General features: G+C 38.7%; 1 protein-coding gene across 3 annotated transcripts in view; it reads left to right on the top strand.

Annotated features, from left to right (window-relative positions):
• TRIP4 (thyroid hormone receptor interactor 4) overlaps positions 1-20929 on the top strand; it is a 51980-nt gene that overhangs the window by 19595 nt on the left and 11456 nt on the right. The window contains exons 9-12 of one of the 3 annotated variants that reach the window (XM_070796643.1): positions 1868-2055; positions 5665-5789; positions 6825-6916; positions 7913-8123. In XM_070796643.1, the coding sequence (XP_070652744.1) occupies positions 1868-2055; positions 5665-5789; positions 6825-6916; positions 7913-8053 (546 nt within the window). In that variant the 3' untranslated portion in view covers positions 8054-8123. Of the gene's footprint in view, positions 1-1867; positions 2056-5664; positions 5790-6824; positions 6917-7901; positions 8124-20929 lie in introns of those variants that run through there. The other 2 variants (XM_070796644.1, XM_019968688.2) reach the window with 2 other exon arrangements.

The raw sequence follows: 20929 nt of genomic DNA, 5'->3' as shown, positions 1-20929 counted from the left end.
AGGTAACATCATATCATGAAAGCCCTTATGTCTCAAGAGTTTGGTTTTATTCTAAAGTAGACAGGGAAGACTGGGCTTCCCTGGTGGCTCAGATGATAAAGAATCCTCCTGCAATGCGGGAGACCTGGGTTCAATTGGGAAGCTCCCCTGAAGGGAGGGTAAGGCAACCCACTCCAGTATTCTTGCCTGGAAAATCCCCATGGACCAAGGAGCCTGGCTGGCTGCAATCCATGGGGTCGCAAAGAGCTGAACACGACTGAGTGACTAAGCACACGCACACAGACAGGGAAGAGTCTTTGAAGAATTTTAGCAGAAGAGTGGCATGACCTGCATGCCTGTGTAGAGAGTGGACTGGAGGGAAAAGTCAGACAGAAGCAGGGAAATTGCTAGGACAGTTATTGAGCTAGCATAGTGTGAAGACGATGAGGGCCCAGGTTAGTGTTACTCAGGCAGTAGAGAGTTATTTAGAGGTTAAAAATGGAGATGAGATGAGTTAGCAGACTCTAAAATAGTATTATTAGAAGACAAGGAAGATTAATTTAGAACAGTAGCTGTGGGGTAGAAAAACAGGTAATATGAATTAGAACTGTAATAGAGATAGAATCAGAGAATTTGGGCCTCAGGATTGTTCAAATACCAACATTCGTATGAAATCACTTATTTCCCCTGTAATGGATCAGTTGTGCTTCTGTGTTCCCACTTACGGACTTAAATCCCTATGTAGTCATTACTCATATCTGCCCTGTGTTTTGGACAGTTATTTAAGTGTCTGTTTTCTACTAGGATTTTAAGTTCCTTGAAAGCAAGAACCTTATCTTTTTTTGTATTTTATATGTCTTCCTACTTTATATGTTTTCACATATACTTCATTAAGTACTCAATAAATGTTTGTGGTTTTTTGTTTTTTTTTTTAGTTATGACACAATTAATTACAGTCATTTTATTACAGAAAGATTCTTAGAGATTCATTTAGTCCAACTCCATCATTTACAGTTGAGAAAACTGAAATCTTAGGGGTTAAATGATTGCCTTGAGCTTCTACCCTCCTAACATTTTTGTGTTTCCTATAAATTATTAAATGAAAGATTAATAAATTAATACAACTAACTGAGAACCTCATCATCCCAACAGAGCCCCTTTTTTTGGTAAATAAATTACAGAGCACTCAGTCTTCTTGCTCAGGAAGAAGTGTTAACCTTTGTCATTCTCTGACTGAACTACTGCCAAGACTCTTTAGCCTCCTATAATTATCCGTACCCTGTAATTTGGTATTCTTTTTACATGATGGGAGCCTTGTTTCAGTGTGCTCCATCCTCTCTTTTAGGGGACAAGTTGTTCATTGCAGTGTAAGAGTATTAATAACTTCATACATCCAACAGTCAGAACCTCTGACCCCCTGAAAGCATCTGTTTGGCTTTATCATGGTAACAGTTTGTGACCCAGTTCCTTAAGCATGTGAAGAACATGTGAACCAAAATGTTGAACCTTCATTTGGCTGATAGAACTGTATTTGGTAATTGTCCAGAATCCAGTATGGATCATTAATAAGTTTAAAGTGTTAATTTCAAATCAGTTATTTGGTCTGATAGTTGTGCTCTTGCTGAAATTAGGAAGCTATATTTGGAGAATTCAGCATTATCTAACTATCCTTCAAGATGGGACCATGTTATCATACCTGGGACTTCTACTGAATTTATACCTTCTCCACTTTTTTTGACTTTGTTTCAGACAAAGGTGGGGGTACATTTTTCTAAGAGAATGTTCCCAGCATGATTCATTATTATTAGAATTCATCTCATTTTGTATGCCTATTCCAGATTTTTCCCTTGGCAGACAAAATTATGTGTTTGATTTCTTTCTTGCATAGTGGATAGACCAGATGGGTGCAGCCTCACAGAAGAAAGCTTTCCATCCAGCAGGATCAGGACTAGAGTTCAGCTCATCTCGGCATCAGTTTCGAATCCAGGACCAAGAATTTCAGGAAGGCTTTGATGGCGGCTGGTGCCTCTCTATGCATCAGCCTTGGGCTTCTCTGCTTGTCCGAGGGATTAAAAGGTAAGGACAGAAGTGAATTTTGACAGTGAAAGTTTTTATGTAGATTTGATTTAGCTTTATGGATTGGGACTCTTCTTCCCAGCCTAGCAATGATTTATAATACCCTTCAGCACATAGAACTTTAAGCAGTGTATTCATGCATGGTATGGACTTTTTTTTTTAACTGAATAGCTTAAAAGAAACTGAGTTTAGAAAGACGACAGGTCCTAGTCATAACAAAGAATTGAATGTAAGTCTTTTCTTCTTTGGAATGAAGTTTATTGAAAACTTCTCTTGCCTTGGCCTTTGTAATATAGCACTCAGCAACCTTAATGGTTTGATCCTATGGGAAATTCAGAGTTCTTCTGCCTATTTATTAATTCTTAAAAGTCACTAGCCTAATTATGACTTTGTTTTTCTATCTATACATCTGTCTTTTAATATGAATAACCATATTGAGAAGCTGTTTTACCATAAATTCCTTTTCTAGAAAAAGTGGGGAGGAGTAGTGAGGATAGTAGAGGTATTGTAAAGTCGTTGTACATGTGAGTAATGGTGATAGCTTACTCTTCCATGGTTTCATATATTTTCTCTGAGTTCAGCTGTTCCCTTTGCTTTTGTAAATGTAAACAGAAAATTGATAAATACAGAAAATGAGCTAGAAAAAGAAAGATCATCTACAATTCCACTGCCTAGAAACAGCTATTTTATAATTTTTGAGTGTTTGTTTATATTCTTTATCCTTCGCAAATTGTTACATAGTGAGGTCATAATATGTATATATATGTTTATGGTTTTCTTCATTCACTTACTATTATATGTTCATTCTCCCTTGTTTTCCCAGTTTTATTGAGATATAATGGACATAAAACCTCATCAGGGTGTACAACATAATGATTACATATATATGTATATTTTGCAAAATGATTACCATGATATGTTTGTCTTAAATCCATCACCTTGCATAGTTACAAATTTTTTTGTTTCTTGTGATGAGAACTTTTAAGACCTACTCTCTTAGCAACTTTCAAATATGCAATATAATATTATTAACTATAGTCACTGTGCTGTAGATTACATCCCCAGGATTTATCTTATAATTAAAAGTTTGTACATTGTGACTGCCTTCACTCAGTCTATCACTGTATTTATGAGTTTGCTTTTTTCAGAATCTACATGTAAAGTAAGATCGTAAAATATTTATTTTTCTCTGTCTGACTTAGCATAATTCTTCAAGGTTGGTCCATATTGTGGCAAGTCCAAGACTTGGTTTTCTTTTATGGCTGAATAATCCTCATCCATCCATTGATGGACATTTACATTGTCTGCACGTCTTGGCCATTATAAATAATACTGCAGTGAGTGTGAGGATACAAATACCTATTTTTTCCTTCTTGTTTTATCTGTTAGAATTTTATATCCCTGGCAGTGTCCTAACTCATCACAATAATAATGCTTTATATTTAAATACAATTTTATACTTTTCAAAACAGTAGCTGTATTGAAGTAGCTTAGTCCAGTATTATTACAGTCTTAAACACTTAAGCAGCCAAAGGTAAAGTATTGGATTGACAAAAAAAATGTGTTCGGATTTTTCAAAACATGTTATGAAAAACCCGAATGAGGACTTCCCTGGTGGTCTAGTGGTTAAGAGTCTACCTTGCAATGCAAGGGACGGGGGTTCCATTGCTGGTTAGATCCCACATGCTGTGAGGCAACTAAGCCTGTGCACTGCAAACTGGAAAGCCCATGAGCCACGACTGAAGAAGCCTGGACACTCTAGAGCCTGTGCTGCAAAACAAGAGAAGCCCGCACACTGCAACTAGAGATAAGCCCACATGCTGCCATGTAGACCCTGTGCGCTGCACCAAAGATCCAGTGCAGCCAAAAAAAAAACCCAAACAAACATTTTGACCAACTCAATAGCTTGCTCTGAATTGCAAAGCCTAGTCAGTGGCAGATAGGGGATCTAGAGTTCTGGTTTTCGAAGTGCTCTTTCCACTCTTACTTTGTAAGCTTCAGTCATTTCTCTGCTTTCTTGAAAGAAAATTATTATCAGAATTTAGGAGCAATCATTTCAACTTTAGTGTTTTTCATGGTTAGCTGTGATTTGCCTCCTTGCGAAGGTGCGTTACCATTTTTCTCCCTTCTTGAAAGTCCGGCTTTCCTGCTTTGTCTCCTAAATGTTCCATAATCCATGTACGTAGTGGCATTACAAGTCCATGTGAATCTGCTGCTGCTCTAGGGCACCTGGGCCCTCAGATGTCTGTTCTTCTCATTCCGCTCTCTGCAGTTGAGGTGTCTTCCTTTCCCAAAGTAGAATACGAAACAGCTTGCTTTTTGCTGAGGGAATCAGAATGTTTATATTGCTCTCATCCTATTTTGGATCTGTGTTATCCACATTTTCTCACTGAAAAGAACAGGATGAACAGCATCCAACCCACAGTCACTAATACCACAGAAACAAAGTGGGTGGTTCTGCCACATTTGTGAGACTATTTTCCCAATATCCCTTGGGATCGTTTGGAGTAGAGGGAAGAAATATATTGATACATTCTCCACTTACTGGGTATCTACCAGGTGCCTGGTACTCTTCCAATTCATCTATGTTAGAAAACTAAGGATAAGAGAATTTCTCTGTTTCCCATTATAAGACAAATATAATAGGGTTATATTATCAGGCTACTTTATTTTATCTTGTAGAAACTAAAGGAGGCACATCTTTTTGTAATCCTTAGAGAGTAGATAGCTGTAACATTCTCTTGATTGCATTTTGTTATTCCACTTAAAGATTCTTTCAAATTAGTTAACAGGTTGTTTAATTATCTACAAAGAATATAACCCTTTATAAAATACTTAGAAAATATAAATTAATGTGGTTGCAATTTAAAAATGATAGCATTTTTATCTAGTTAAACTCATTTTTAAATAGTAACTATGAAAGTACTATTCTTGAGGAGTTATGTGTGGGTGGGAATTTTCCTGTCAGGTTAGAGAACAATGAACAAATCTTTCATGACTCAAAGGCAAGGATTTTAATTTTTGTGGTACAACTCAGATGCTTTGAAAACGGAAGATTTGGATCGTGGAGGTCCAAAGGCTGGTGAAAGCTTCATTTCTGAGTTACAGAGATAGGTAAAACATAGGAACTGAGAGAGATGATTTGTTCTAATGAAAGGGAAAACTAGGGAACAGGGTTCATATTCAAGTGAAAGGTATTATAGGAGAAATTTTTTTTTTTCTACCAGAAATACCCCTCATGGTGAGATATCATCTGTAGATCTCTTGGCTCACCTGGATAATTTGCTGTATGTTAATGAGATCCTCCTGGAGAATGAAATAGCAACCCATTCCAGTATTCTTATCTGGAGAAACCATGGACAGAGGACCCTGATGGGCTGCAGCGCATAGGGTTGCAGAGTCGGACATGCCTGAGCAACTTAGCTCGAATGTGTGAGATCCTCTATGGGAGGAGGACTCTACAGTTATTAGCTAGATCATGGCAATAGTTTTTTAAGGCAGAAATGTCCATGTACCAGTCCTCCACATACTAGGAACCAAAGCATCACTATGTATTTTTAGTAGACACTAGCATTTAGATTCTTCCCACTAAATTTGTATTTGTTTAAGGGTGGAGGGAAGAAATTGGTACACCCCTCACAGAGGAAGACTTTGGATAGCAGCCACAGCAAAAAGACCCTCTCCTCAAGAAGTCTCAGAACTCCAGACTACTTATCTCCTCCTCCGTGGGAAAGGTAACAGGCACATACTCTTCTAATTTCAGTCTTACTTTGTGGAGAGAAGTCATTGACGTTCATCCTCTTTCACTTCCTTCTTCCTGTGTTTTTTTGGGGGGTTTTTTTGGCTGAAAGGGACTTTAAACTTTGTGTGTGTGTGTGGCAAATCATGGACAGCTATTCAAAGCATTAAGTCCCCAAACAAGACAAAGAAAAATCTCAGTTCCTAGCGCCAGGAATCAACCAACTAGTCTTAATTTTCTACATTTTTTGTTATTATGAGAGTAAAATAACTACTATAAATTCTGGGATCTTTAGATTGGGAAGAACAACCACAAATAAGACCTTTTTTCATTGGGAGTGATTCAAATAGACATCTGCAATCAGATTTGGACAGATCAAAGTTAGTTGACTTCAGCAGTGAGTTTTGAGAATCACTGCAAACACTCTCAGTTTATATCCTAAAAAATAAGATTTAAATTTCTGGCCGTTGGTTGTCTTGGTTTCCTTCCCTGATTCAATGCATGTAGTAATTTTGAAGGTAAAATGAAAGAATAATTACAGAACCACCTTTAAAAGTTAAATCAAGCTTTAGGAATCAGAAGTGCATGTTTCCTTAAAAAGAACTTTTTGTTTTGACTGGTATGATTGGGTTCCTTAAAATTTGTATTCTGACATTCTTATGTTTTTTACTACTTTTTTATAGTTGCTCTCTTGAAACCTCCAATTTCTGGAACCCAGCACTACCAAACTCTAGTCTGATCCAGTTGAGTATAGTGGAATTGATGTGTTTGAAGTGAAGTTGTGGGGTCCCTGAACTTTAGTGGTTTGAGGTTTATTTTCCTATAGCTTAGGATGTGGATAGTGGACTAAGCCAGTTAACCAACTTTTTTGTTAAAATTCAAACAGTTATGATAGGTAACAAGCTTGATAGTTTTCCTTATGTCTACAAACAGATGAGAAAATGATTTATTCAGAATTGAAAACAGATTTGTGAGTTCCAGGGTCACAAAGAAGGAAATTTATATAATCCTTCTGTTACTCTTAATTTAGGTGTGGAATTTCCCAGTGACTATCCATCAGGCTGTCTTCTGGGCTGTGTGGACCTAATTGACTGCTTGTCTCAGAAGCAGTTTAAGGATCAGGTGAGTAAAGAATATTTCTTTTGGACAGATGCTTGATTTGCCAGGGTAGCTGTCCTGTAGATTCTTCAGCTCAGAGTATCCTGTATATGGTGAGCTAGAAACTGAATTCAGACATGTGAGGAGAATCTCCTAAGGAGGAAATACTGGAGAGAGAAAAGACCACAGCAGAAGGAAACAAACAAACAAAAACATAGTGATGATGCTTTGCTTCCTACTATGTGGAGGACTGGTACCTTTCTGCCTAAAAAGCTACTGCCACAATCTAATAAGTGTAGAGTCCTTTTCCTTAATAAAGCTTTCCTGTTCTTGGGGAAGAAACTGTTCATTATTACTTGAATTATTTCAGTTAGATGGCGGGAATGGTAGATTTTGTTATATACTCTGAAACATTTGGTCCAGCCTAGAGAATTTCGTGAAAGACATGTATGTTTGAACTCTGATTGCCTGGACCATGCCATCTTTGGGTATGTGTTTATTTTTGTATATGCATCTTGTATGTATTTTGATTGCTAAAGATTTCCAGGTGGCTCAGTGGTAAAGAATGTGCCTGCCAATGCAGGAAATGCATGTTCAGTCCCTGTGTTGGCAAGATCCCCTGGAGAAGGAAATGGCAACCCATTCTAGTATTTTGCCTGAAAAATCCTCTGACAGAGGAGCCTGGGGTTGCCAAGTCAGACACGACTGAGCAGAAAGCACAGAGTACAGTTTTGAACAGCAGAGGGAGCTGAAGGACTTTAGCTTAATTGGAAAACTTTAGAAATTTAGAGCTTTACGTTAAGACTCAGACTAGCAGGAATCCAAAATAGGAAAGTCCCATCCTTAAAGAGTCTTACCTAAAAGTATGGTTTTCCTGTTTTTTGAAACAGTTAACGTTATGCAGTAGGGGTTCCACCACTGTACTTAAGAATATGTTCTTCACCTTAATTTTTTTCAGTTAATTATTTGTTTTTCAGAAACTCTTAATTGCCTTTCATTATTAATTAAGTGTCTTCTTAGAAAAAAGAAGAAAAACCAATGACTTTCCTGGTGGTCCAGTGGCTGAGACTCCAAATTCGCAATGTGGAAAGCACGGGTTTGATCCCTGGTCAGGGAACTATACCCCACGTGCCACAGCTAAGACCCAGGGCAGCCAAGTAAATTAAAAAAACAAAAAACTGTTCCCATCCGTCTCATTTTTTCTATTCCTTCCTCCCAGGCTTTAGCCAAGAGTTATTATCGCTCTAGTTTTCTGTATTTCAGTTTCTTGTGGATTGCCTCCTCAGCCCTTTTCTGATTACTTTGTGAGTATAATGCTTTCATTCGGTATGAATTTTGACTCCGGCCCTTTTGTTTCGCCCTTAGTACCTGATCTAGACCTAGGCAAAACTGCAGATGCATGAAGGCGGTTTGTTTTCCACACCCTTGTGCCTATCTTGGTTCTATCTATGGACATTTTGCCCATTTTTTCAGTGTCTTCTTTCCTCTCCTCTCCTCCCTTTTTCCTTTTTTTCATTCTAAAAATAATAATTGTAAAAATTCCTTTTGTTGATGTAGACTTTACAGTTTTAGAGATTGATGAAGAGCTTCATATCACTTGATAGATCATATTTCCTTTGTAGGATTGCTGCATTCTCAAAGAGAACACAGGAGCAGCTGGCCCTGTGTGTGGTAGGTTTTGGCCAGGGGCCTTCCTTTATTATCTCATTTGTTGATCAGGCAGACCACCACTTGATTCAAGGTCAAATGAATTCAGTTTCTAGGCAGTTAACCAATCTTCTTTCTGCCACAAATTTGTGTTGAGAAGGGTAGGAGGCTGTGATCCTAGTCTGTAGAGTACCACAAGGTTTATAGAAATTAAAAACTCAGTTAACAGAATAAATCTTGTTGGTTTCTCAAGAATTTCTCTATTTCAGTCAGCATGGTACCCTCCTTGAGCTTATTTTCTATCTTTTATCCTGAGGATGATGAGGGCAGCACCCAGAAGTACATGCTCCATGTGTTCCCAGCTGGAGGTCCTGGCAACTCTTTATGAATTTTCCTGATGTGTATGACATTAGAGTATCCCCAAATGCCAAAAGCCACGAGACTTCCATCAAACAGGAGCCCCATATCTGTTTTCCCTATGGTCAGCTTTGCTGTGGCTTTTCCCCATTGGTTTTTTTTTTTTTTTTCCTTCTGTTTCTGAGCTCCAAAATCACTGCAGATGGTGACTGCAGCCATGAAATTAAAAGACGCTTACTCCTTGGAAGGAAAGTTATGACCAACCTAGATAGCATATTCAAAAGCAGAGACATTACTTTGCCAACAAAGGTTCATCTAGTCAAGGCTATGGTTTTTCCTGTGGTCATGTATGGATGTGAGAGTTGGACTGTGAAGAAAGCTGAGCGCCGAAGAATTGATGCTTTTGAACTGTGGTGTTGGAGAAGACTCTTGAGAGTCCCTTGGACTGCAAGGAGATCCAAGCAGTCCATTCTGAAGGAGATCAGCCCTGGGATTTCTTTGGAAGGAATGATGCGAAAGCTGAAACTCCAGTACTTTGGCCACCTCATGCGAAGAGTTGACTCATTGGAAAAGATGCTGGGAGGGATTGGGGGCAAGAGGAGAAGGGGACGACAGAGGATGAGATGGCTGGATGGCATCACTGACTCAATGGACGTGAGTCTGAATGAACTCCAGGAGTTGGTGATGGACATGGAGGCCTGGCGTGCTGCGATTCATGGGGTCGCAAAGAGTCGGACACGACTGAGCGACTGATCTGATCTGATCTGTTTCTGAGAGTAGCACATCAAAGTATCCAGAATTGATAATAGCTCTTCTAGGGGATTATTTATTAGATAAGGCCCTTACCACTTTGAAAGGTTGTAGCTTTGGCATTTGGCTGTCTTTTGGAAAATGTCCCAAGCACCTTTGGTCATCCACCTGTCTCTGTTTGAGTTAGGGTTCTGTGATGTAAGAATTGTGATTGCCTAGTCTGTTTTACTAACGTTATTCTCATTTTTTCAAGAATGAGTTGAGAGTTTAGGAATAATAACTCTAGACTAGCATTTCCCAAACCATTCTATGGCATAGGTGTTCTCTGGGGAAAAAGAGGGGAAGGAGTGAGGGGTTTCTGTGGATGCATAGAAAATTTATGCAGATTTGGAAAAATTTTTTGAATTTAATAAATTTGTTTGTTTAGTGCAGAATTTCTCAGAGCCCTTAATGTGCTAGTGTCCATTATGACTCTCTGAAGTAATTCTCTAATTTATTTGATCAATATAGTATACAGTGTTCTCATAGCTTTTTGACCACAACCCCACCCCCTGCCACCCCCCCGTATTTACATACCAGTATCTTATGGTATATATAGTTAGCAAGTGCTGGTCTAAATACATTTGAGTTTTTTTTGGTCCTCACTGAGGGACAATAATCCAGGAAACAGTTTCTTGACCTTGTCTTCTTTCTGCATCTTCATGCTCATTCCTCATCACCAAGCTGAATTGCATTTTCTTTGAAAACCTGTGTAGACCTAGTAATTTTTATTTCAACCGAAACTAATCTCTTTTGTGACTTGGGACCATATTTTACTTCTGCATCTTGTTCCTAAATTTTTCCGTCCCCAAAGGAAGTCAGTAATTTACTTCCTGAGCTTTCATTCTTGGCCTTTCTTTGATAAGTTAAAGTACACTATTTTGGGCATAGTATGATTATTTAGTTCCTTAAAAGAAATAACAGAAAAGGTTTTATTGGTGGTTGTTTAAAATCAAGTGCACTACACTATAAAAATATGTGCTTATGTAGGAGAGTGTTTTGCTTATGTTCTCCTCTAGGAGTTTTATAGTTTCTGGTCTTACATTTAGATCTTTAATCCATTTTGAGTTTATTTTTGTGTATGGTGTTAGAAAGTGTTCTAGTTTCATTCTTTTCCTGGCTTCCCTGGTGGCTCAGAGGTTAAAGCGTCTGCCTCCAATGCGGGAGACCCAGGTTCGATCCCTGGGTTCAACCCCTGGGTCAGGAAGATCCCCTGGAGAAGGAAATGGCAACCCACTCCAGTATTCTTGCCTGGAGAATCCCATGGACAGAGGAGCTTGGTAGGCTACAGTCCACGGGGTTGCAAAGAGTCAGACTCGACTGAGTGACTTCACTTTCACTTTCACTTTCACTTCATTCTTTTACAAGTGGTTGACCAGTTTTCCCAGCACCACTTGTTAAAGAGATTGTCTTTTCTCCATTGTATATTCTTGCCTCCTTTGTCAAAGATAAGGTGTCCATAGGTGCGTGGATTTATCTCTGGGCTTTCTACTTTGTTCCATTGATCTATATTTCTGTCTTTGTGCCAGTACCATACTGTCTTGATGACTGTGGCTTTGTAGTAGAGCCTGAAGTCAGACAGGTTGATTCCTCCAGTTCCATTCTTCTTTCTCAAGATTGCTTTGGCCATTCAAAGTTTTTTGTATTTCCATACAAATTGTGAAATTATTTGTTCTAGCTCTGTGAAAAATACCGTTGGTAGCTTGATAGGGATTGCATTGAATTTATAGATTGCTTTGGGTAGTATACTCATTTTCACTATATTGATTCTTCCGATCCATGAACATGGTATATTTCTCCATCTATTAGTGTCCTCTTTGATTTCTTTCACCAGTGTTTTATAGTTTTCTATATATAGGTCTTTAGTTTCTTTAGGTAGGTATATTCCTAAGTATTTTATTCTTTTCGTTGCAGTGGTGAATGGAATTATTTCCTTAATTTCTGTTTCTATTTTCTCATTATTAGTGTATAGGAATGCAAGGGATTTCTGTGTGTTGATTTTATATCCTGCAACTTTACTATATTCATTGATTAGCTCTAGTAATTTTCTGGTGGAGTCTTTAAGGTTTTCACAACAGGATCCTTTATGACCCACCTCCCAGAATATTGGAAATAAAAGCAAAAATAAATAAATGGGACCTAATTAAAATTAAAAGCTTCTGCACAACAAAGGAAACTATAAGAAAGGTGAAAAGACAGCCTTCAGAATGGGAGAAAATAATAGCAAATGAAGCAACTGACAAACAACTTATCTCAAAAATATATAAGCAAGTCCTGCAGCTCAATTCCAGAAAAATAAACGACCCATTCAAAAAATGGGCCAAAGAACTAAATAGACATTTCTTCAAAAAGACATACAGATGGCTAACAAACACATGAAAAGATGCTCAACATAACTCATTATCAGAGAAATGCAAATCAAAACCACAATGAGGTACCACTTCATGCCAGTCAGAATGGCTGCAATCCAGAAATCTACAAGCAATAAATGCTGGAGAGGGTGTGGAGAAAAGGGAACCCTCTTATACTGTTGGTGGGAATGCAAACTAGTACAGCCACTATGGAGAACAATGTGGAGATTCCTTAAAAAACTGGAAATAGAACTGCCTTATGACCCAGCAATCCCACTGCTGGGCATACACACTGAGGAAACCAGAATTGAAAGAGACACATGTACCCCAGTGTTCATCGCAGCACTGTTTATAATAGCCAGGACATGGAAGCAGCCTAGATGTCCCTCAGCAGATGAATGGATAAGAAAGCTGTGGTACATATATACAATGGAGTATTACTCAGCTATTAAAAAGAATACATTTGAATCAGTTCTAATGAGGTGGATGAAACTGGATCCTATTATACAGAGTGAAGTAAGCCAGAAAGAAAAACAGCAATACAGTATACTAACACATATATATGGAATTTAGAAAGATGGTAACGATAACCCTGTGTGCGAGACAGCAAAAGAGACACAGATGTATAGAACAGTCTTTTGGACTCTGGGAGAGGGTGGGATGATTTGGGAGAATGGCATTGAAACATGTACAATATCTTGTAAGAAACGAATCGCCAGTCCAGGTTCGATTCAGGATACAGGATGCTTGGGGCTGGTGCACTGGGATGACCCAGAGGGATGGTACCGGGTGGGAGGGGGGTTGGGGGTTCAGGATGGGTAACACGTGTACACCTGTGGCAGATTCATGTTGATGTATGGCAAAACCAATACAATATGGTAATTAGCCTCCAAATAAAATAAATAATAAAATTTAATTTAAAAATTTTAATTAATTTAATTTAATATTAAATTAAGTATTTAACCTAAGTATTAAATCAACATTAATTATTTAATTTAAATATTAAATTAATATTAATTTAAATAATTTAATTTAAATATTTAAAAAATATATATGTGTGTGCTTAAAATGCTTTCCCCTGAGCTAAGAACTCGTCTTCCTTTTATCTTCTAAAAGTAGTATGGCTGGCATGGCTGATTTGTGCCAGGAAAAAATCCTGCTAGACTGTCAGTTGTCCTGAGTAATGGCCACGGATCAACCTAAACAAGTTAGGAGCAATGCAGAAAAGGCTGTAGCCTCAACTCAGGAAAGAAAGGTAGGTGAGAGCAGTCTAGTGAAGACTTCTTCTGTATTCCCCTGGAAGCAGCCCGTGCCTTGCCAGGGTTTTATCTGCCAGCAGCAGATGTAAGCTCTCAAAATCAGCAGGGAGGATGTTGACTGCAGCAGTGCGTCAAGGCTGTGGTTTGTAACCTCAATAGTAAGGCAGTTAAAACCTTTTTTTTTCTTTTTTAACAAAGACATTTTGATTGCCAAATCCATAACCATTAGCAGCTGTGGTTTGAACAGTTCTCTAGACCTAACAAGTTTTCAAACAGAAAGTTGAGTTGGAGGCTTTTGTTTCTCTGTGTCTGTATTGTGTTTGTGATATTTATATCTCTGCCTTCAATAGAAAATCTGATTTGTCTGAAATCTCCAAGGTCATTGATTATTCTACTTCTGTACTGAATCCATTCCTCTCCTGTTAGCTTACTGATTTTTCAGTCCATTTGATCTTAAGGCTTTTGTAAGAGCCAAGATCCTGTATTTAAAGAATTAATGCTGGACCAGTTCTGCTGGGTTCCTATAAATTGACATCAGCAATTTAAGTACTGTTTTCCAGTGGGGAAGAGAGTCTTACTTGTTCCTTTTTCTGTAAGAGTATGCATATGATACAAATCTTCAGGAAGATTGCATATATCACTTCATGTGTGGAAACCATCAGCTTCTATCACCAAAGGATTGTCTGTAAGACTTGAGAGGTGAGAAATTAAATAGTAGTCAATATTCAAACCAGGCATTGGCATTGAAAAATGCAGAATCCTCAAATTCCCTTTTAAATTATGTAAAAATGTTTTCTCTGTTTTACTAAGAAAACCTGCCAGTTCATAGGCCTAGAATGTATGGTTTCTAAGGCGTCTTGAGGGCTGCCTCTGAGCCCCAACAAAGAGGGGAACTGTGTCTGCAACGACTAGCCCAGTCAGCCCTAGGCAATTTTTTAAGATCTCAACTCACTTGAGGGAGACAGGGAATGTATTTTCAGAGTTCTCATGAAGACTAGAACATTTCCTCGAGTTTCTAGGTCAGAACAGACTGTCTTTTGAGTTGTTTGCAGCCTGGGTATCAAGTGCCCACTTGATGAGGTGAGGACAACCATATACATTTAAAAATATTCCAGGAAGCATTATGCTTCCTGTTGTACTTATCCTGAAGAGAAGAAGGGGATATGAACACTTTTCTGTGCATTTATATGAATTCTTTAATGTGTATCTTTTCATCTGAAAATGAACATATAATTCTTAAGATTTTCTTTATTATTTATACATTAATCATTGCTTGACTGCCTTTGTTTTAGGCACTAAGAGAAACAAAAAGGTGAATCAGCCATGGGTTCTGGTCTCAGAATGTTTGAAAGACCACCAGGTAGATAAGATATATCTACAACCAGATTTGTAAACAACCAAATAACAAAATAGAAAACAAAGATAACTGTCTTAAGAGAAGTAAAGACTGCTTCTGAGGAATTTAAAGGAGAGAGAGGTTGCTTCCAGCTGGGAGGAGGACTTCATTAGGAATGTGGTTTCTTTTTAGTTTTCCCCATGGGGACTCGGTATTTCTTCAGGATAAACCCTGAGAGGTAGAACTTAAAGTCTGAGGTACATACATTTAAAAGTTGTTACAAACTGCTAAGTTACCATTCTTTTTTCTTTTAAGTTACCACTCTTAAAGAAAAATCTAATTTAAAATTCTGCCAATGGTGTGAGTCTTTCCTATACCAATACCCTAACCAAAACTGATTATTAATAGTCAATTTAATGTCTGCTAATAAAGTGGGTGAAAAACATACTTTGTTATTTTCATTCAATTTTCCTGACCATTTGATGACATTTTTGGTAAAGAATCCATGTTCAATGCTGGAGACCTGAGTTTGATTCCTGGGTTGGGAAGATCCCCTGAAGAAGGACATGGCAGCCCACTCTTTATTCTTGCCTGGTGAATCCCTGTGGACAGAGGAGCCTGGTGGGCTGCAGTCCGTGGGGTTGCAAAGAGTCAGACATGACTGAGCGGTTAAACACAAGCATACAATCATCTTTTCAAATATTCACTGGCCATTTATATATTTATTTTTATTGAAGAATAGTTGATTTGTGGTGTATTAATTTTGGCTGTATAGCAGAGTGACTCAGTTAACACATGTATTTATTCTTTTTAATATTCTTTTTCAATATGGCTTATGCCAGAATCTTAAATATAGTTTGCTTTGCTATACATTAGGACATTGTTGTTCATCCATTCTATATGTAATAGTTTGTGTCTACTAACCCCAAACTTCCAGTCCCTACCCCCTCCACCCTCCTTCTCTTTGGGCAACCACAAGCATGTCTGTGTGTCTGTTTTGTAGATAGGTTAATTTGTGGCATATTTTAAGTTCCACAAGTAATCCCTGGTAGCTCCGTCGGTAGAGAATCTGCCTGCAGTGCAGGAGCCCCGGGTTCGATCCCTGGGTCAGGAAGATCCCCTGGAGAAGGAAATAACAAACCACCCCTGTATCCTTTCCTGGAGAACCCCATGGACAGAGGAGCCTTGTGGGGTTGCAGAGAATCAGGCATGACTCAGTAACTCACTTTGGTGTGGTGGTGGTAGTTTAGGCATTAAGTCGTGTCCGACTCTTATGACTCCATGGTCTATAGCTTGCCAGGCTCCTCTGTCCGTGGGATTCTCCAGGCAAGAATACTGGAGTGGGTTGCCATTTCCTTCTCCAGAGTGACTCACTTTAGGTTCCGCATATAAGTGATATCATACAGTATTTGTATTTCTCTTTCTGACTACTTAGTACAGTAATCTCTTGTTGTGTCCATGTTGCTGCAATTGGCATTATTTTACTCTTTATAGCTGAGTAGTATTCCATTGTATATGTATATACAATTATATATAATTTGTGTGTATATATATATATATATAGTACATCTTCTTTATTCACTCATCTGTCGATGGACACTTAGGTTGTTTCCACGTTTTGGCTATTGTGAACAGTGCTGCTATGAACATAGGGTGCATATATCTTTTGAATTATTGTTTTGTCTGGATGTATGCCCAGGAGTGGGATTGCTGGATCATCTAATAATTCTGTTTTTAGTTTTCTGGGGAACCTCTCTAGTGTTCTGAATAGTGGCGGCACCAGCTTAGTTCCCACCAACAATGTAGCAGGATTCTCTTTTCTCCACACTTTCTCCAGCGTTTGTTATTTGCAGACTGTCGTCTACAGTAGTCAGAATGATGGCCATTCTGTCCAGGGTAAGGTTGTGGCTCATTACAGTTTTGACTTGCATTTCTCTAATAATTAGCAATATTGAACATTTTAGGATTTTGGCTTTTGAATTAGCCTTGAAGCGTAGTAATAATAAAAACTATGACTTTTTGATTAGTTATTATGTGCCCAACCTATTATGTTATTTTTTAATCCTCATAACAACTTAATACCAAAGTATCATTACCCCTCTTTTAGAGATGAGAGAATTTAAGATTCAAGGTTAAAATAACTTGTATACTGCCGATCAGTAAATGGTAGAATTGGAGTTTCTGTTTAAGTCTTCCTACTTATAGGTAGAAAAGTATATTCTAAGTAGAGAATAATTTGAGGTGAGAAGTCATGAGCTTGTATGGAGAATAATAGCAGACCAGTTTGTTGAATGGAAATGTATGCTGTGGTCAGATGGTAGATAACTTTGAGGATAGGCTGCAGAGGTTAGACTTTTCTCTCTAGTCAGTTGTGGGATGGGGAGGGATGTTTTGAAAATCACTGGAGCCAGAAAATGAATATGGCAGCAATGTGGAAGATGAATTGTTGTGAAGAGACTGAAGGTAGGAAGTCTAGTGAGAAGGCCCTTGTCATCCAGGTTGGATATATTTTTAAAATCTGTTCTAGAGACTTTGCTGGCAGTCCAGTGGTTAAGACTTTGCATTCCAGTGCAAGGGGTACAGGTTTGATCCCTGGTCAGGGAACTAAGATCCCACATGCCTCTCGGCCAAAAAACATAAAACAGAAACAGTATTGTAACAAATTCAATGAAGACTTTTAAAAATGGTCCACATCCAAAAAAAGAAAAAAATTCTTAAAAAAAAAAAATCTGTTCTAGGAAATGCCTGTGGAATTAGACAGAAGGGGTGGGGACAAATGCAAGGTTTTATGCAGGTAGATTCAGTAACTTAATATGACACCTTCATTTTACCTGTAAGTAAACTCAGACTTCCCTGGCGGCTCAGTGGTAAAGAGTCCACCTGCCAATGCAAGAGATGCAAATTCAATTCTTGGGTTGGGAGGATCCCCCAGAGAAAGAAATGGCAGTCTACTCCAGTATTCTTACCTGAGAAATCCAATTGCTGGAGAAGGCTGGTGGGCTACAGTCCATGGGGTCTCAAGAGTCAGACATGACTTGCTACTGAACAGCAACACTACCACCACCACCCAGGCTTAGAGAGAAAGCAGTCTGTTTGATCTAGAAGGAATCTGCTGTAACTTTACAATCTTGCTGTCTTTCTTCAGTCTGTTGAAAGGCTTCTTAATTTGTCGAGTATACTGTATGAACCAAGGGGCAAATTATCTTCTAATTTAAGATTTTATTGCTCAAAATATTATATAATCACACATTCAACAAGCATTTATTGACCACTGTGTCATGTGCAGGCACTGTGCACATTAAGAATCCAGAGTTTTAACAAGATATTCATCTTTTCTTGATCTTTTAAGTCTGCTGGAAGAGACTGTGACAAGAATACCCAACCATGATAATTATCATATGTCCAAAGGAATACATAAAGGAGGAAATCTAACTCCTAACTCACCTTGACTTGGAGGCAGGTGGGGAAGGTTAAGAAATCTAAAAAAGGTGATCCTTGAAGAGAGCAGAATTTATATCTTCCTCAGCGTACCATCCTATATCTTCATGCTTATGTCCATCATGAGAGTTCTGTTCAATCTTTGGAAGAGCAAAGAGTTCTTTGTTCATTGCCTCCTGTAGAGTCTTTCCTGACCTCAGCCTATTTCCTCCCTGACAGGGTTAATTGCATCCTTCTCTGGGCTCCTGTGTTCATATTTCTATTTACATCTTTAACCTTTTTTTTTTCCCCCTGTAATTATATATTCACATGTAGTTCCTTTAGATCACTATCTGTGTCTAACCTTGTTATCTCCAGTGCCCTCGCATATAGCCTGGTGTGTGGTAGGTGTTCACTTAAAGTGATAACAATAAATTGAGGGGCAGGTATTGGTTGGTAAATGAGAAGCCTTAAATGCCAGGTGAGGGAATTTAGTATTCTGAAGGCACTTTAGAAAAATTGTTTTGACAGAAGTGGGAAGGAATGGACTAGATGGGGCAAGCTGAAAACAAGTAGATAATTTAGGAAATTATCATGATTTTCCAGGTGGAGGCATGATGGAGGCCAGCAGCAATGCTCTAGCTGTCAAGTTGGAAAGAAAGGACCAGATGATTGGAATGTTTAGAAGATAAAGTCTATAGGACTTGGTGATTTGATTGGCTGTGAAGGGTGAGAGAAAGAAGTCCAGGTTAGATTTTGGTTTCTAGCTGTGGTGAGGGATAAATGGTAGTTCCATTAGTCTGCATGGGTTATACATGAGAAGTGAAGTTGCTCAGTCATGTATGACTGTTTGCAATCCCATTGACTCTAGCCTGCCAGGCACCTTCATCCATGGCATTTTCCAGGCAAGAGTACTGGAGTGGGTTGCCATTTCCTTCTCCAGGGGATCTTCCCTACCCAGGGATTGAACCCAGGTCTCCAGCATTGCAGGCAGACGCTTTGAGCCACCAGGGAAGTGTACAGAAGAAAAGAATTTTCTTTTAAGGAAAATGACTTTTTATTTATTTAATTTTTATGATTTATTTTGGCTGTGCTGGGTTTTTGTTGCAGTGCCCGGGCTTTTCTAGAGTGCATGGGCTTAGCTGCCTTATGTGAGATCTTAGTTCCCAGATTAGGAATCGAACCCAGGCCCACTGCATTGGGAGCATGAAGTCTTGTCCACTGAACCACCAAGGAAGTCCCTGAAAATGACTTTCTAAAATAAAGGAGCTGTAACAAAGGAAACCTATATTGTAGCCATGAAGGAGAGAGGTTCTGTAGTATGTGATCTGTGCACATAATACAAAAATCAGTAGTACAAAAATTTAGAGCCATACAAAAATCACTTTTTCTGTGATTTTTCGTTTGGAGTGTTTAAAATATTTTAATCTGTTTTGTTCTAAAAGACAAAACTCCCTTTATTTGATAAAGGGGTATTGTTGCTGTTAATAACACTATATTACTTGATAATGATCTTACCTTAATATGTCACTCATGTCAAAGGATTCTGTGAACTCTGCCTCAGTAATTGTTCTCAGTTGAGTCAGACCAGCCATTGGGAGATAAAAATATAAAGTCGGCAGAGCCCTTAAAACAAGAGGAGTCCTAGCATTCTGAGATATTAGGGTAGATTTGAATGGTTAAGGGCCTTACAATGTAGTATCTTTGCATGCGCGCTCAGTCATGTCTGACTCTTTGTGACCCCACAGACTGTAGCCTGCCAGGCTCCTCTGTCTATGGGATTTCATGCCTTCATCCATGATATTTTCCAGGCAAGAATACTAGAGTGGGTTGCCATTTCCTCCTCCTGGGTCAGGGGATCTTCCTGACCCAGGGATTGAACCTTGGCAGATGGATTCTTTACTACTTAGCCACTTGGGATTAAGAGCAATTTTCTTTCGGTTCTTACTAGTTAGAGTGAAAGCCTGCTCTATGAAAATTAAGACCAACAATAATTGTTACGAATGGATGATTTTCATTTTGGTCTTGAAGAATCAGGGCAGAAAAGCTATGAGGTTAATTTTAGAGCAAACATAAGTCCTTCTGTTCTCTTGTGTGTTAGAGGTTCCAGTATAGATAGGATTCACAAGGGGACAGAAAGTCACACTGGGAATTTTAATGGCAACCCACTCCAGTATTCTTGCCTGGAGAATCCCATGGACAGAGGGACCTGGTGGGCTTCGGTCCATGGGGTTGCAAAGAGCTGGACACAACTTAGTGACCAAACAACAAACAAGGAAGGGACCAGGATACCAGTGCTGTGTGGCCTCAGCCAGATCATCCTCCACAAGTGTCTGAAAGACTCCAAGCTGACTATCACCTATCCTTATTCCTCCCAACTGGCGCAAATATGAATGGTCTGTGTGGCATTGAGCTGGAACCTCTTGTATTTGGTATTAGGCACATGATTTGCATTGGCTACTGGTACATGAGTTCAGCTGTCCCACTTAGGGACAGTTGGCATGATCTTTATCCAACTCCAGTCAAATATGCAGTAGTCATCTCATCAAAGTATCATGATCAATATGTTAACTCTGATGTGAGAAAACGCTTATCCTCCAGTACAGTGGGGCCCAGGGTACTACTAATCCTATGAACACCTTGAATTGCTTTGAAGGAAAATGAGAACAACTATTTTTTTTTTTTTTTTTAATGAGGGCTGTTTATCAGAGAACACAGTTGCTTTCAGGATATACTTCTTTGGATCTGTTGTGCTTGTGGTCTTTTTATCAGACTCATTTCCTTCTCTCTTTCTGAGTATTATCACCTCAATCTTCTTGGAGTTGGCTTTCAGCTAACTAGATTTCAGAGCCTGATTTCATGTCCTCTCTAGTTCCCCAAA

This window comes from Bos indicus, chromosome 10 (genome assembly GCF_029378745.1).
Source record: "Bos indicus isolate NIAB-ARS_2022 breed Sahiwal x Tharparkar chromosome 10, NIAB-ARS_B.indTharparkar_mat_pri_1.0, whole genome shotgun sequence".
Lineage (NCBI taxonomy): Eukaryota > Metazoa > Chordata > Mammalia > Artiodactyla > Bovidae > Bos > Bos indicus.
This window is presented reverse-complemented; position numbering and strand designations above follow the sequence as displayed.